This window comes from Orycteropus afer, unplaced genomic scaffold, assembly GCF_000298275.1.
Source record: "Orycteropus afer afer isolate SDZICR_OR568_19922 unplaced genomic scaffold, OryAfe1.0 scaffold00045, whole genome shotgun sequence".
NCBI classification, from domain to species: domain Eukaryota; kingdom Metazoa; phylum Chordata; class Mammalia; order Tubulidentata; family Orycteropodidae; genus Orycteropus; species Orycteropus afer.
This window is the reverse complement of record NW_006921632.1, coordinates 2,695,444-2,707,020: the sequence shown is the minus strand read 5'-3', so window position 1 is coordinate 2,707,020 and position 11,577 is coordinate 2,695,444. Positions and strand designations below refer to the sequence as shown.

The window sequence follows — 11,577 nt, the reverse complement described above, 5'->3', positions numbered from 1 at the left end:
AGTATCATGAGACGCTAGAGCTGGGCCAAAGAGAAGGCTAGGGGAATCTTCTTTTGTTTCCTTTTAATTTTTATTGTGATTTGGGTAAAAGTTTACAGAGCAAATTCATTTTGCATACAGCAGTTCATACATATTTTTGTTTCATGACATTGATTGCAATTCCCCACAATGAAACAGCTCTCTTCCTACTTCCTCCCTATAGTTACCTCTTCCCTGTGTCCTTCCCTCCCATGCACTCCCACCACTCAACCCAGTGGTCTCCCTGTGCAAACACTGCCCTTCTGTTCTCTCATGACTGATCTCACCAAGGAGTATATCTACCTGATGTAAATGTTCACCACATATGCCTGTCTGTTGTTTGGCTGGAAGCCACAGGAATGAATTCAATCCCAGATCTGAAGGGTAACTAGGGGCCATAGTCTCAAGGGTCTCACCAGGCTCTATGAGACAAGACAACCTGGTCTGTGGGTAGCTGGCTGTGGCCAAGATGCCACCACAACCTTGCTAGGGGATCTTTATGAAGAAACCTTCCCATGTACCTCCATCTGATGTTGTTGACCACCTTCTAGTCTCTTCCTGAGGCATCTTAGAGCTTTGGGCCTGGGCTTCATCAGAAAGGGGAAAGGCAGTGGAGAGTTAATAATTTCTAGCTTACAAATTGAAAAATTTGAATTTCCGCCCTTAGCCAAAATTAAGTATATGAGTATTTACCAAGTGCCATTCATGCACTAAGTGCCAAGCAAGATACTGATGACACAGTGGTAAGCAAAATACACATGGAGTTTATAACATCTGGCGGGGGAGAAATGCATTAATTAAATAATTATACAAATAAATGTATAATTATAAAATATGATAAATACTATGAGAAAAAGTAGAAAATTGTATGAAAATAAATAATGAGGAATGTGGTCTTCTCTGACCAAATCTCCAAGTCCCTGAAGAGGTGACATTGGGTTTCTGTCACTGAAGGAAGAATATGAGTTAACTAGGCAAGGGAAGTGGTGTCAGTTGTGGCTGGAGAAGATATTACAAGCAGAGGCAAGAGTGTATTTGAAGACCTAAAGCAGGAATAAGGTGATGAGCTTGATTCCATCAGTTGGACACAGTAACATACATTAAGTTGTCAGTTAAGAGATAGGTTGATCAGTTGGGTGGTGGGTAGGTAGGACATTTTTTTCAATTTGTGGATCAGATGGCAAAGAGGAAGAAGCTGTCCTTAGCAACACAATGACATCGGTATCTGTTTGATGATGCCCACATCAGCAGCTGGTTATTGGCATTGTATTAATATTGAATTTAGATTGAACCGGCACCTCATTCCTCCCGTACTGCATGGTTGACCCCAAGGCCTTTTTTTTTTTTTTTTTTTTAAATTGTGATTTGGGTGAAAGTTTACAGAGCAAATTCACTTTCCATACTACAGTTCACATACAAGTTGTCTCATGACATTGACTACCATTTACCCCAATGCAACAGCTCCCCTTCCACTTCCTCCCGATAGTTACCTCTTCCCTGTATCCATCCCTCCATGCACTCCTGCCCCCTGAGCTGTCTTCCTGTGCATAAACAGCCCTTCTTTCTCCCCTGATTGTTCTCTCCGAGGAGTGTATCCACCTCAGGTAAATGTTCAACTCATGTGCCTGTCTTTTGTTTGGCTGGAAGCCACAGGTGTGGGTTCAGTTCCGGACCTGAAGGGCAGCTAGGGACCATAGTCCCAGGAGTTCCACCAGGCTCTATCAGACCAGCAAACCTGGTCCCCTTTTTTTTTCCCTAATGATTTTGAGTTTTGTTCCACATTGTTTTCCCTCTCTATCCAGGATTTCATACATAGATCCCCCTCTGAGTGGTTGACAGTGGTAGCCAAGGCCATGTTTTTATCCACACATCCCACTCTGGGGGAAGTACCTGAGGGGCAAGAGCTGAGGCCAAGAAGCTCCTTGGATGTGGGGTTTCCTGTGGTTGCTTGATTCACAATGTCCTAGCATGAGGCCCAGTCGTCTCCAGGAATAGACAGAACAAAAAGTGATAAACGTGAATGCCAAGGGTGCCAGGTCAGTCACTTCCTGTTTGCTGCACATCATCCTAGGCTCAGCGCCAACGTGACAGGGCAGAGTTCACAAATCAGATCTCAGCACTCCTGGGTGGAGAACTCCTTGTCAGTGGTGCCATCTGCAGGGCATTAAGGAATTTGCCAGGAGTCTGATGTTCAGGAGGAAAAAAATGGCATCTCCAAGTAAGATGCTCCTCCCTCCCCCTTGCTCAAGACTATTAGTTTGAGCACGCCCCTAAATTACAGTCCTGGCCCTCCATAGAGCAGAAAGACCTCTGTTCCCCCTAGTCGTCTGGCAGACAGTATCTATGGTACTCTACTCACTGCTGTCCAGTCGATTGTGACTCATAGAGACCCCTCCTTGGATTTCCGAGGTGGTATCACTACAGAAGTAGATTGCCCAACCTTACTTCTGAGGAGTGGCTGGTGGATTTGAACCACCAACCTTCTGGGTAACAGTCATATGCCTTAGACAGTACACCATCAGAGCTCCCATATTTATGGTAGTTTGTCCAAAAGGTGAGGCATGGATTGTGGCATCATTTCTCTTCTTCCCTGCTAATTAATGCTCCCATCTGTAACATGAGGTACTGGGCTTCTCCCATGTTAACATGGCATCAAAGAGGTTAAGAATGCTGGGTTGTGAAGGCATTTGAGCATTCCGTTTTTTTGTTGCTTTATTTTTAAGGGTGGCTAGGTATAAATTGCCTTTACTCATCTGTCAGTTTCTCATACTTTGGTGGTTTGTGTGTTGCTGTGAAGCTGGAGGCTATGCCACTGGCATTTCAAATACCAGCAGGGTCACCCATACTGGACAGGCTTCAGCCAAGCTTCCAGACTAAGGCAGATTCCGAAGAAGGAAGGGGCCATCCACTTCTCACAATATTGGCTGGTGAAAACTGTATGAATAGCAGTGAAACACTGTCTGATATACTACTGGAAAACTTTATGAATAGCCCTGAAACATTATCTGATACAGTGCCAGAAGATGAGCTGCTCAGGTTGGAAGGCACTCAAAATATGACTGGGGAAGAGCTGCTTCCTCAAAGTAGAGTGACATTAATGACATGGATGGAGTAAAGTTTTTGGGACCTCCTTTTGCTGATGTGACATGACTCAAAATGGGAAAAAAGAACTGCAAACATCAAACATCCATTAATTATCAGAACATGGAATGTACAAAGTATGAATCCAAGAAAATTGGGAGTTGTCAAAAGTGAAATGGAACTCATAAAGGTGGATATTCTAGGCATTAGCTGAAATGGACTGGTTTTGACCATTTTGAATCAGACAACCATATGATCTACTATGCTGGGAATGACAAATTGAAGAATGGTTGTGGCATTCATCATCACAAAGAATGTTTCAAAATCTGTCCTGAAGTACAATGCTATATGCCTACAAGGAAGACCAGTTAATACTACCATTATTCAAATTTATGCAACAACCACCAAAGCCAAAGATGAGGAAATTGTAGACTTTTACCAACTTCTGCAGTCTGAAATTGACCAAACATATAATCAACATGTACTGAATGTTACAGGTGATTGGAATGCAAAAGTTGGAAACAAAAAAGAATCACCGGTAGTTGGAAAATTTGGCCTTGGTGATAGAAATGACTCGAGATTTCATGATAGAATTTTTGCAAGACCAATGATTTATGCATTGCAAATACATTTTTTTTTTTTCAACAACATAAGTGGTAGCTATACATGTGGACCTCACCAGATGGAATACACAAGAATCAGATTGACTACATCTGTGACAAGAGGTGATGGAGAAGTTCACTATCTTCAGCCAAAACAAGGCCAGGAGCTAACTGTGGAACAGACCATGAACTGCTCACATGCAAGTTCAAGTTGAAGCTGAAGAAAATTAAAACAAGTCCATGAGAGCCAAAATATGACCTTGATTATATCCCACCTGAATTTAGAGATCATCTGAAGAATAGATTTGATGCATTGAACATCAATGACTGAAAACCAGATGCATTGTCAGATGACAGCAAGAACATCATCCATGAAGAAAACAAAAGGTCATTTAAAAGACAGAAAAGGAAGAAAAGACCAAAATGAATATGAGAAGAGACTCTGAAACTTGCTCTTGAATGGAGAATAGCTAAAGGAAATTTCGGAAGAAATGACAAGAAAAAATAGTTGAACAGAAGATTTCAAAGTTAGCAGCTTAAGAGAAATTCAATTATTATAATGAAATGTGCAAAGACCAGGAGTTTGAAAACCAAAAGGGAAGAACACACATAGCATTTCTCAAGCTGAAGGAATGAAGAAAAAATTCAAGCCTCTAGTTACAATGCTGAAAAATTATATGGCCAACATATTGAATGATGCAGTAAATATTAAAAGAAGATGGAAGGAATACACAAAGTCACTGTACCAAAAAGAATTGGTTGATGTTCATCTATTTCAGGAGGTGACATGTGATCAAGAACTAATGGCAATGAAAGAAAAAATCAAAGATGCACTGAAGGAATTGGCAAAAAACAAGGCTCCAGGAATCGATGGAATACCCACTGAGAGGTTTCAATAAATGGATGCTGTGCTGAAGGCACTTACTCGTCTATGCCAAGAAATTTGGAAGACAGCTACCTGTCAGCCTGGAAGAGATCCGTATTTGCACCCATTCCAAAGAAAGGTGATCTGACAGAATGTGGAAATTATTGAACAATATCATTAATATCACACAAAAAATTTTGCTGAAATAATTAAAAAATGGTTGCAGGAGTATATTAACCAGGAACTTCCAGAAATGCAAGCTGGATTCAGAAGAGGATGTGGAATGAGGGATATCATTGCTGATGTCAAATGGTACTTGGCTGAAGGCAAATGATACCAGAAAGATGTTTACTTGTATCTTATTGACTGTGCAAAAGCATTCAATTGTGTGGATCATAACAAATTATGGATAACATTGAGAAAACTGGGAATTCCAGAACACTTCATTGTACTCATGAGGAACCTGTCCATAGATCAGGAGGCTGTCATTCTAACAGGATAAGGGAACACTGCATGGTTTAAAATCAGGAAGGGAGTGTGTCAGTGTTGTATCTTTTCACTATATTTAGTCAATCTGTATGCTGAGCAAATAATCTGAGAAGCTGGACTATGTGAAAAATGCAGGATCAGGATTGGAGGAAGACTCATTAATGACCTGTGATATGCAGTTGTTACAGCCTTGCTTGCTGAAAGTAAAGATGACTTGAAGCACTTACTGAAGAAGATGAAAGATTAAAGAAGAATCTGCAGTATGGATTAAACCTCAACATAAAGAAAACAAAAACTTTCACAACTGGACCAGTAAGCAGCATCACAATAAATGGAGAAAAGATTGAAGTTGTCAGAGATTTTATTTCACTTGGATCCACAATCAACACCCATGGAAGCAGCAGTCAAGAAATCAGAGGATGCATTTATTGCACTGGGCAAACCTGCTGCAAAAAGACCTCCTTAAATTGCTGAAGAGCAAAGATGTCTCTTTGAAGACTAAGTGCACCTTACTCAAGCCATGGTATTTTCAATTGCTTCATATGCATGTGAAAGCTGGACAATGAATAAGGAAGACCAAAGAAAAGTTGATTATTTTGAGTTGTGGTGTTGGCGAAGGACTGACAGAAGAACTAACAAATCTGTTCTGGAAGAAGTGTAAGTTCCTTGGAAGTGAGAATGGCCAGACTTCATCTCACCTGCTTTGGTCACGTTGTCACAAGGGACTATTCCCTGTAGAAGGATATCATGCATGGTAAAGGAGAGGGTCAGCAAAAAAGGGGAAAGACCCTCAAGGAGATGGATTAACACAGTGGCTGCAATGATGGGCTCAAGTATAGCAAGGATTGTGAGGCTGGGTGGTAATACATGTTAATTGTTTTAAGTCACAAAGTTTTGGGATAATTTGTTATGCAGGATTGGGCAGTGTTTCATTCTTTTGTATGTAGGGTCACTATGAGTCGGAGCTGACTGGAGGGCACCTAACAGCAACCACCACCACAACAGGCGTAAGCTGAACATGTATTATCATTGTTACCTTTATCATCATCATTCTAAATAAACTCTCTATGGGCTTTTTCTTATTTTCTATTTCTTTTCTAAAGAAATGACTCATACTTCCTTGGCAATGGCTCTGGGGTCCAGCTAAGCCAAGCTGTCAAGTTTGGGTCCCCTGCCAAGCTCACACATTCATATCTAAGTTCATAGATCTTTCCAAACTTGATCATCCTCTTTGCCACACATCTCTGCAAAAGGTAGAATGGAAATCTGTTGCACAAAAAGGAAAATAGAAGATAAATGGGGCCTGACTAGTGACATAAATAGAGATCAGGTTCTCTGGGGCTGTCCACTCGGAGATTCTGAAACCTGGCTTCTCAGGAGGTGCCTAGAGGCTTGGGCCTGGAAGGAGAGTAAGATTTACAAAGTCCTTTAGTGTTTATGTAGAAAAAAATAGTAAAGAATCTGGCTTAAGAGGAAAATAATTGCTATTTCTTTTTAGGTGCCTTGAAGCATTCTGTGAGCCATAAGCATGACCAGGCACTGTGCTTGCTGGTAGAGGAGAGATATAAATAATAAGATATCCCCCTAAAAGAGTGCTTGCTGTCATTTCCTGGCTGCCTTGGCATCTTATTATAGCTAACTTCTACTTCACCCCCCATGGCTCATAGTTGGTATCTCATATTGTTGGATAAGCCAATTAGGGACAGAGGGAAATCCTAAATATGAGCAGCAAGTTGGATTAGTAACTAAATTATTAAGGTATAAAGGGGATAGTTCAAGAGAGGTGTAGATGGGAGGGGCCTGTCCTAAAAGGAAAGTAATCAAAAGGCAACTAAAAACATTGAAATTTAGGTTTGAACTGTAGAAAATGGAAAACCTCTTCCCTCTAAACTACAGGTTTCCTTTTGATTTTTTTAAATGAAATATTTCAAACTATGGAAAAAATAGTAATACAACTGTGGCATCCTATTCAATATAAATATCACACCTTAATGTTTTATATATAACTCCCAATGGTTCTCATGTCCAGCCATTATATAGTTTTTTTCCCACATTGAATACGACTGATGTATGTAACAACTAGGATAGTGTGACTTTCAAGATTAAGTCATATGACAATGGGCTTCCACCTGTTCTCTCTTGGATAACTCACTGTGGGGGAAGCTTGTGCCATGTTGTGGGGACACGCAAGAACCTCTATTTGGAATTCTACATGGTGAGGAACTAATGCCATGTGCCAACAAACAGCAAAAACTTGCCAAGCATGTGAGCCACCTTGGAAGCATACCCTCCAACCCCAGACTTTAAGATGATTGCAGCCAGTCTGTGTCTCGATTGCAATCTTTTGAGAAACTCCAAGACAGAAACATCCAGATAAGCTGCTTCTGAATTCTGATCCACAGAAACTGGGTGGTAATACATGTTAATTGTTTTAAGTCACAAAGTTTTGGGATAATTTGTTATGCAGCACTAGATAATAACAAACACAATGTAACTACTAATCAAGTTTGTCATCTCAATAGTTTGCATTTACTCCAGATTTTTTCTTGAAACATCCTCTCCCCAAATACAGTTGAAACTCTAGCTTCCTTCTCAATCCTGTCCCTGCTTTGCGTTTCAGCAGAACTCTGAAAAAGCGCGGTAGCATATTCTGCACTAAATGTGCCCTTTCCTTGGGTTAGACCACCCAAGGTACTGTCCTGGAAAGCAAGCTTCTCCCTATATTGGTTTATTGCTGCTTCCCAGGGTCTTGCCTACCTGCTTGCTCTGTGGAAAAGATCAGCGGGCATAATGTTTCAGAGATCTTTGGACATCTTTCAGGATGGTTTTCCTTGGTAAATTCAGCATTAACTGAAAACCTTTAATATTCACTTAGCCACTAATTCCATTTAGGCCCCTCAGTGCAGTCCTGGCATCTGCCTTCTCCTCAGACCTGTTTGCTGTGCTAGCCCTGAAGTTCCAATCCAAAAGATTTCCCTCTGAAGTATCTATGCCAAATCATATTCTTTCAGGAGCTGAGAAAGCTGTTTTGTTAATTCATAGGATTTATGGGATGTGCAAACATGAGGAATATGTGTGTAGTCTTCCCTATCTTAAAACAGTAAGGCATCAGTGTTCTCAGCTGACTTTGAAAATTATCCGTGTACTTCCTGAAGTCCAGTCTCCTAGGTTCAATCATGTACCATTTGTACACTTTGTCTATCTTCTGTACATCTACCTTTAGATGTAGCCAAACTCTATGCTTGAAAGAATGTAAATGATGCCAAGTCCTAAAAATTAACCTAAACTTTAAAATGTTTCCACTTCACCTCTATGTATCATAGCCCTCTCCCACCAAAAGCACATAGCTTATTGTGTGGTTTCCTCCTGTAGGACTTTGTTGTTCAAATTTTAATATAGCACTACACCAAATTTTTCATGTACAATACTGATTGCATTGTTGTGCAACCAGTCTCACCCCAAGTTTTCATTAACATAACCTCACTGCTCCTAAAGGTTCCCACATATAATTCATCTATCCTCCATGGCTCCAGAATCTACAGCCCATAAAATTTGAAGTTCTGTTCCACATTTCTCCCCGTGGAGCAAGACCTTTGTGTATCACCATGAATTCTGGGCCTGCATAGTTCCCCTCTTGCCATATAGAGGTGGAATGATAGCTTTCACCTCAGCCTCAAATATTCCTGTTGTTTAACCAGTTTCATTTGACACAGCATTTGCAGGATTCTCACACAGAAAACATCAGTCAAGAGCTGCATTAGATCTGCCATTAGCAGGACTTCAGTAAATCCTTTTCCCAAGCCTCCTACAAAGAAGACTAATGACCTCAACAGACCTGTTATCTCCCTATATCCCAGAGGTACCTATTATAGAAGCAAGGTCCTTGTTGCCACCTGGCTGCAATCTATCCTTTAGGTGTAGATGAACATTAAATTGGAGAAACTAAACCATTTTTTATAAAAAGCACAGGAGTCAAAAACCTTTCTTAATATTTTTACTTTGAGACATTATGGGAAAATCTTACAGGTACACATGGAAAAATAAGACATAATCATGATTGACAGTGAAGACAATGTAATCAGAAAGCTTTGACGTCAGCTAACATAGAAGCTGAAGTTCTGCGTGTGACATGCTGCAGGGCTGAAAGGAGTAATTAGTATTCTTCTCCTTCTTCCTCACCTTCTCCTTCAACAGAATCCACACCAACCTCCTCATAGTCCTTCTCAAGGGCAGCCATGTCCTCACGGGCCTCAGAAAACTCTCCTTCCTCCATCCCCTCACCCACGTACCAGTGAACAAAGGCACGCTTGGCATACATCAGGTCAAACTTGTGGTCCAGGCGAGCCCAGGCCTCAGCAATGGCTGTGGTGTTGCTCAGCATGCACACAGCTCGCTGAACCTTGGCCAGGTCTCCACCAGGTACCACAGTAGGAGGTTGGTAATTAATGCCAACCTTAAAGCCAGTGGGACACCAATCCACAAACTGGATGGTGCGCTTGGTCTTGATGGTGGCAATGGCAGCATTGACATCTTTGGGAACCACATCACCACGGTACAACAGGCAGCAAGCCATGTATTTACCATGGCGAGGGTCACATTTCACCATCTGGTTGGCTGGCTCAAAGCAAGCATTGGTAATCTCTGCTACAGTAAGTTGTTCATGGTAAGCTTTCTCAGCAGAGATGACAGGGGCGTATGTGGCCAGAGGGAAGTGGATACGGGGATAGGGCACCAGGTTGGTCTGGAATTCTGTCAGATCGACATTCAGGGCACCATCAAATCTGAGGGAAGCAGTGATGGAGGATACAATTTGGCTTATCAGGCTATTTAGGTTGGTGTAGGTTGGGCGCTCAATATCAAGGTTTCTGCGACAGATGTCATAGATGGCCTCATTGTCTACCATGAAGGCACAGTCTGAGTGCTCCAGGGTGGTGTGGGTGGTGAGGATGGAGTTGTAGGGCTCAACTACAGCTGTGGAAACCTGGGGGGCGGGGTAAATGGAGAACTCCAGCTTGGACTTCTTGCCATAATCTACAGAGAGGCGTTCCATCAGCAAAGAGGTAAACCCAGAACCGGTTCCCCCACCGAAGCTGTGGAAAACCAAGAAGCCCTGAAGACCTGTGCACTGGTCGGCCTGTAGAAAAAAAAAATGTAGTTTAACAACAGGTCACATTTTCTTAAAATTTCTATTTGAGTTTTTATTTAAGCTTTAAGCCATGAACCACATTAAGATGCAAATCATGATGTAAAAATATACAATCACCCTAACACCTTTTTTTATTGGCATAAGCCTGAAAACCAAAACAAATTGCTTCTGACTGACAGCCACCCCTCCTTTGGTTTCCAAGGCAGTGTCTCTATAGAAGTAGATTGCCCAGTCTTCCGCCCAAGGAGTGGCTGGTAGGTTTGAATTGCCAGCCTTTTGGTTAGTAGTCAAATGCCTTAGGCACTATGCCACCAGAGCTTATGATGTAAGCCTGAAGAACTAACAAAACAGACACTCATATCCCAAGTTGTCCTAAAGCCCACAACTGTGTGGCTTTAAAGTCCAGTCAATTTAATAAACATTTTAAGTCTCACTTTAGCATACAAAGATCCCTGTAGTCTGGGCTTAAAAATTCAAGAAAAAACTCTTTCCCCATGTTAAAGACAATAGGTATTTACCAGCTTGCGAATTCTGTCCAAGACGAGGTCAATGATCTCCTTGCCAATGGTGTAGTGCCCACGGGCATAGTTATTGGCAGCATCTTCCTTGCCTGTGATGAGCTGCTCTGGGTGGAAGAGCTGGCGGTAGGTACCGGTGCGAACTTCATCTGAAAAAGGAAAACAAAGGTGCCACCCATCACTAATGACCTGTACAAGCCTATTTAACCCCAGGAGGCACTAGTGGGTCTCCGGCTACCCAGTTCAACTCACCAATGACTGTGGGTTCCAGGTCTACAAACACTGCCCTGGGCACGTGTTTGCCAGCACCTGTCTCACTGAAGAAGGTGTTGAAGGAGTCATCTCCTCCCCCAATCGTCTTGTCACTTGGCATCTGGCCATCTGGTTGGATGCCATGTTCCAGACAGTAAAGCTCCCAGCAGGCATTGCCAATCTGGACACCAGCCTGGCCCACGTGGATGGAAATACACTCTCGCTATGGCAAAGGAGAAAAAAAGGAAATCAAAAATTAAATTAGTCCAGTGATAACTTTTGAGATGGAAAACAAAAACAGACTTTTCCTAAGTTATCATTAAAATGGCTACATAGCAGATCAGTCAAAACCTCAGGCCCTGGCCTGCCATCTCTTACTGGGTGGCCAGATATCCGGGCAGCTCCCAGCACAGGAAACATGTGATCAGAGCTGAGAGGAAATGCGCCAGGGGCGGGGCTCTGCGGCACAGGATGAATGAGCAATTCAGGGGTGCGCGTGCCCGCGTCCCCCTGTGGCCAGTAGGGCAGCCATGTCTGTGGAGGCGCAGGCACCACCCAACCCCCATTCTGTTAGTGTTGAGCCCAACCCATCCCGCATCTGTTAGG

General features: G+C 42.3%; 1 protein-coding gene across 1 annotated transcript; it reads right to left on the bottom strand.

Annotated features, from left to right (window-relative positions):
- Positions 1-9,208: 9,208 nt before the first annotated feature.
- On the bottom strand, positions 9,209-11,197 carry LOC103194452 (tubulin alpha-1B chain-like). The gene is made up of 3 exons (XM_007937852.2): positions 10,972-11,197; positions 10,720-10,868; positions 9,209-10,189 (listed from the first exon to the last, which is right to left on the bottom strand). Exons 1-3 carry the CDS (start codon positions 11,090-11,092, stop codon positions 9,209-9,211), a joined length of 1,251 nt encoding a protein of 416 aa, XP_007936043.1. The 5' UTR covers positions 11,093-11,197.
- Positions 11,198-11,577: the final 380 nt, after the last annotated feature.

What these genes read in the sequence shown, in the direction of transcription:
- LOC103194452 (XM_007937852.2), bottom strand. Translation starts at nt 11,092, where the DNA reads ATGCCAAGTGACAAGACGATTGGGGGAGGAGATGACTCCTTCAACACC. An exon ending in CCTGGAACCCACAGTCATTG is followed by an intron (nt 10,869 to 10,971) that starts GTGAGTTGAACT and finishes TTCCTTTTTCAG; the next exon opens with ATGAAGTTCGCACCGGTACC. An exon ending in TGGACAGAATTCGCAAGCTG is followed by an intron (nt 10,190 to 10,719) that starts GTAAATACCTAT and finishes TTTTTTCTACAG; the next exon opens with GCCGACCAGTGCACAGGTCT.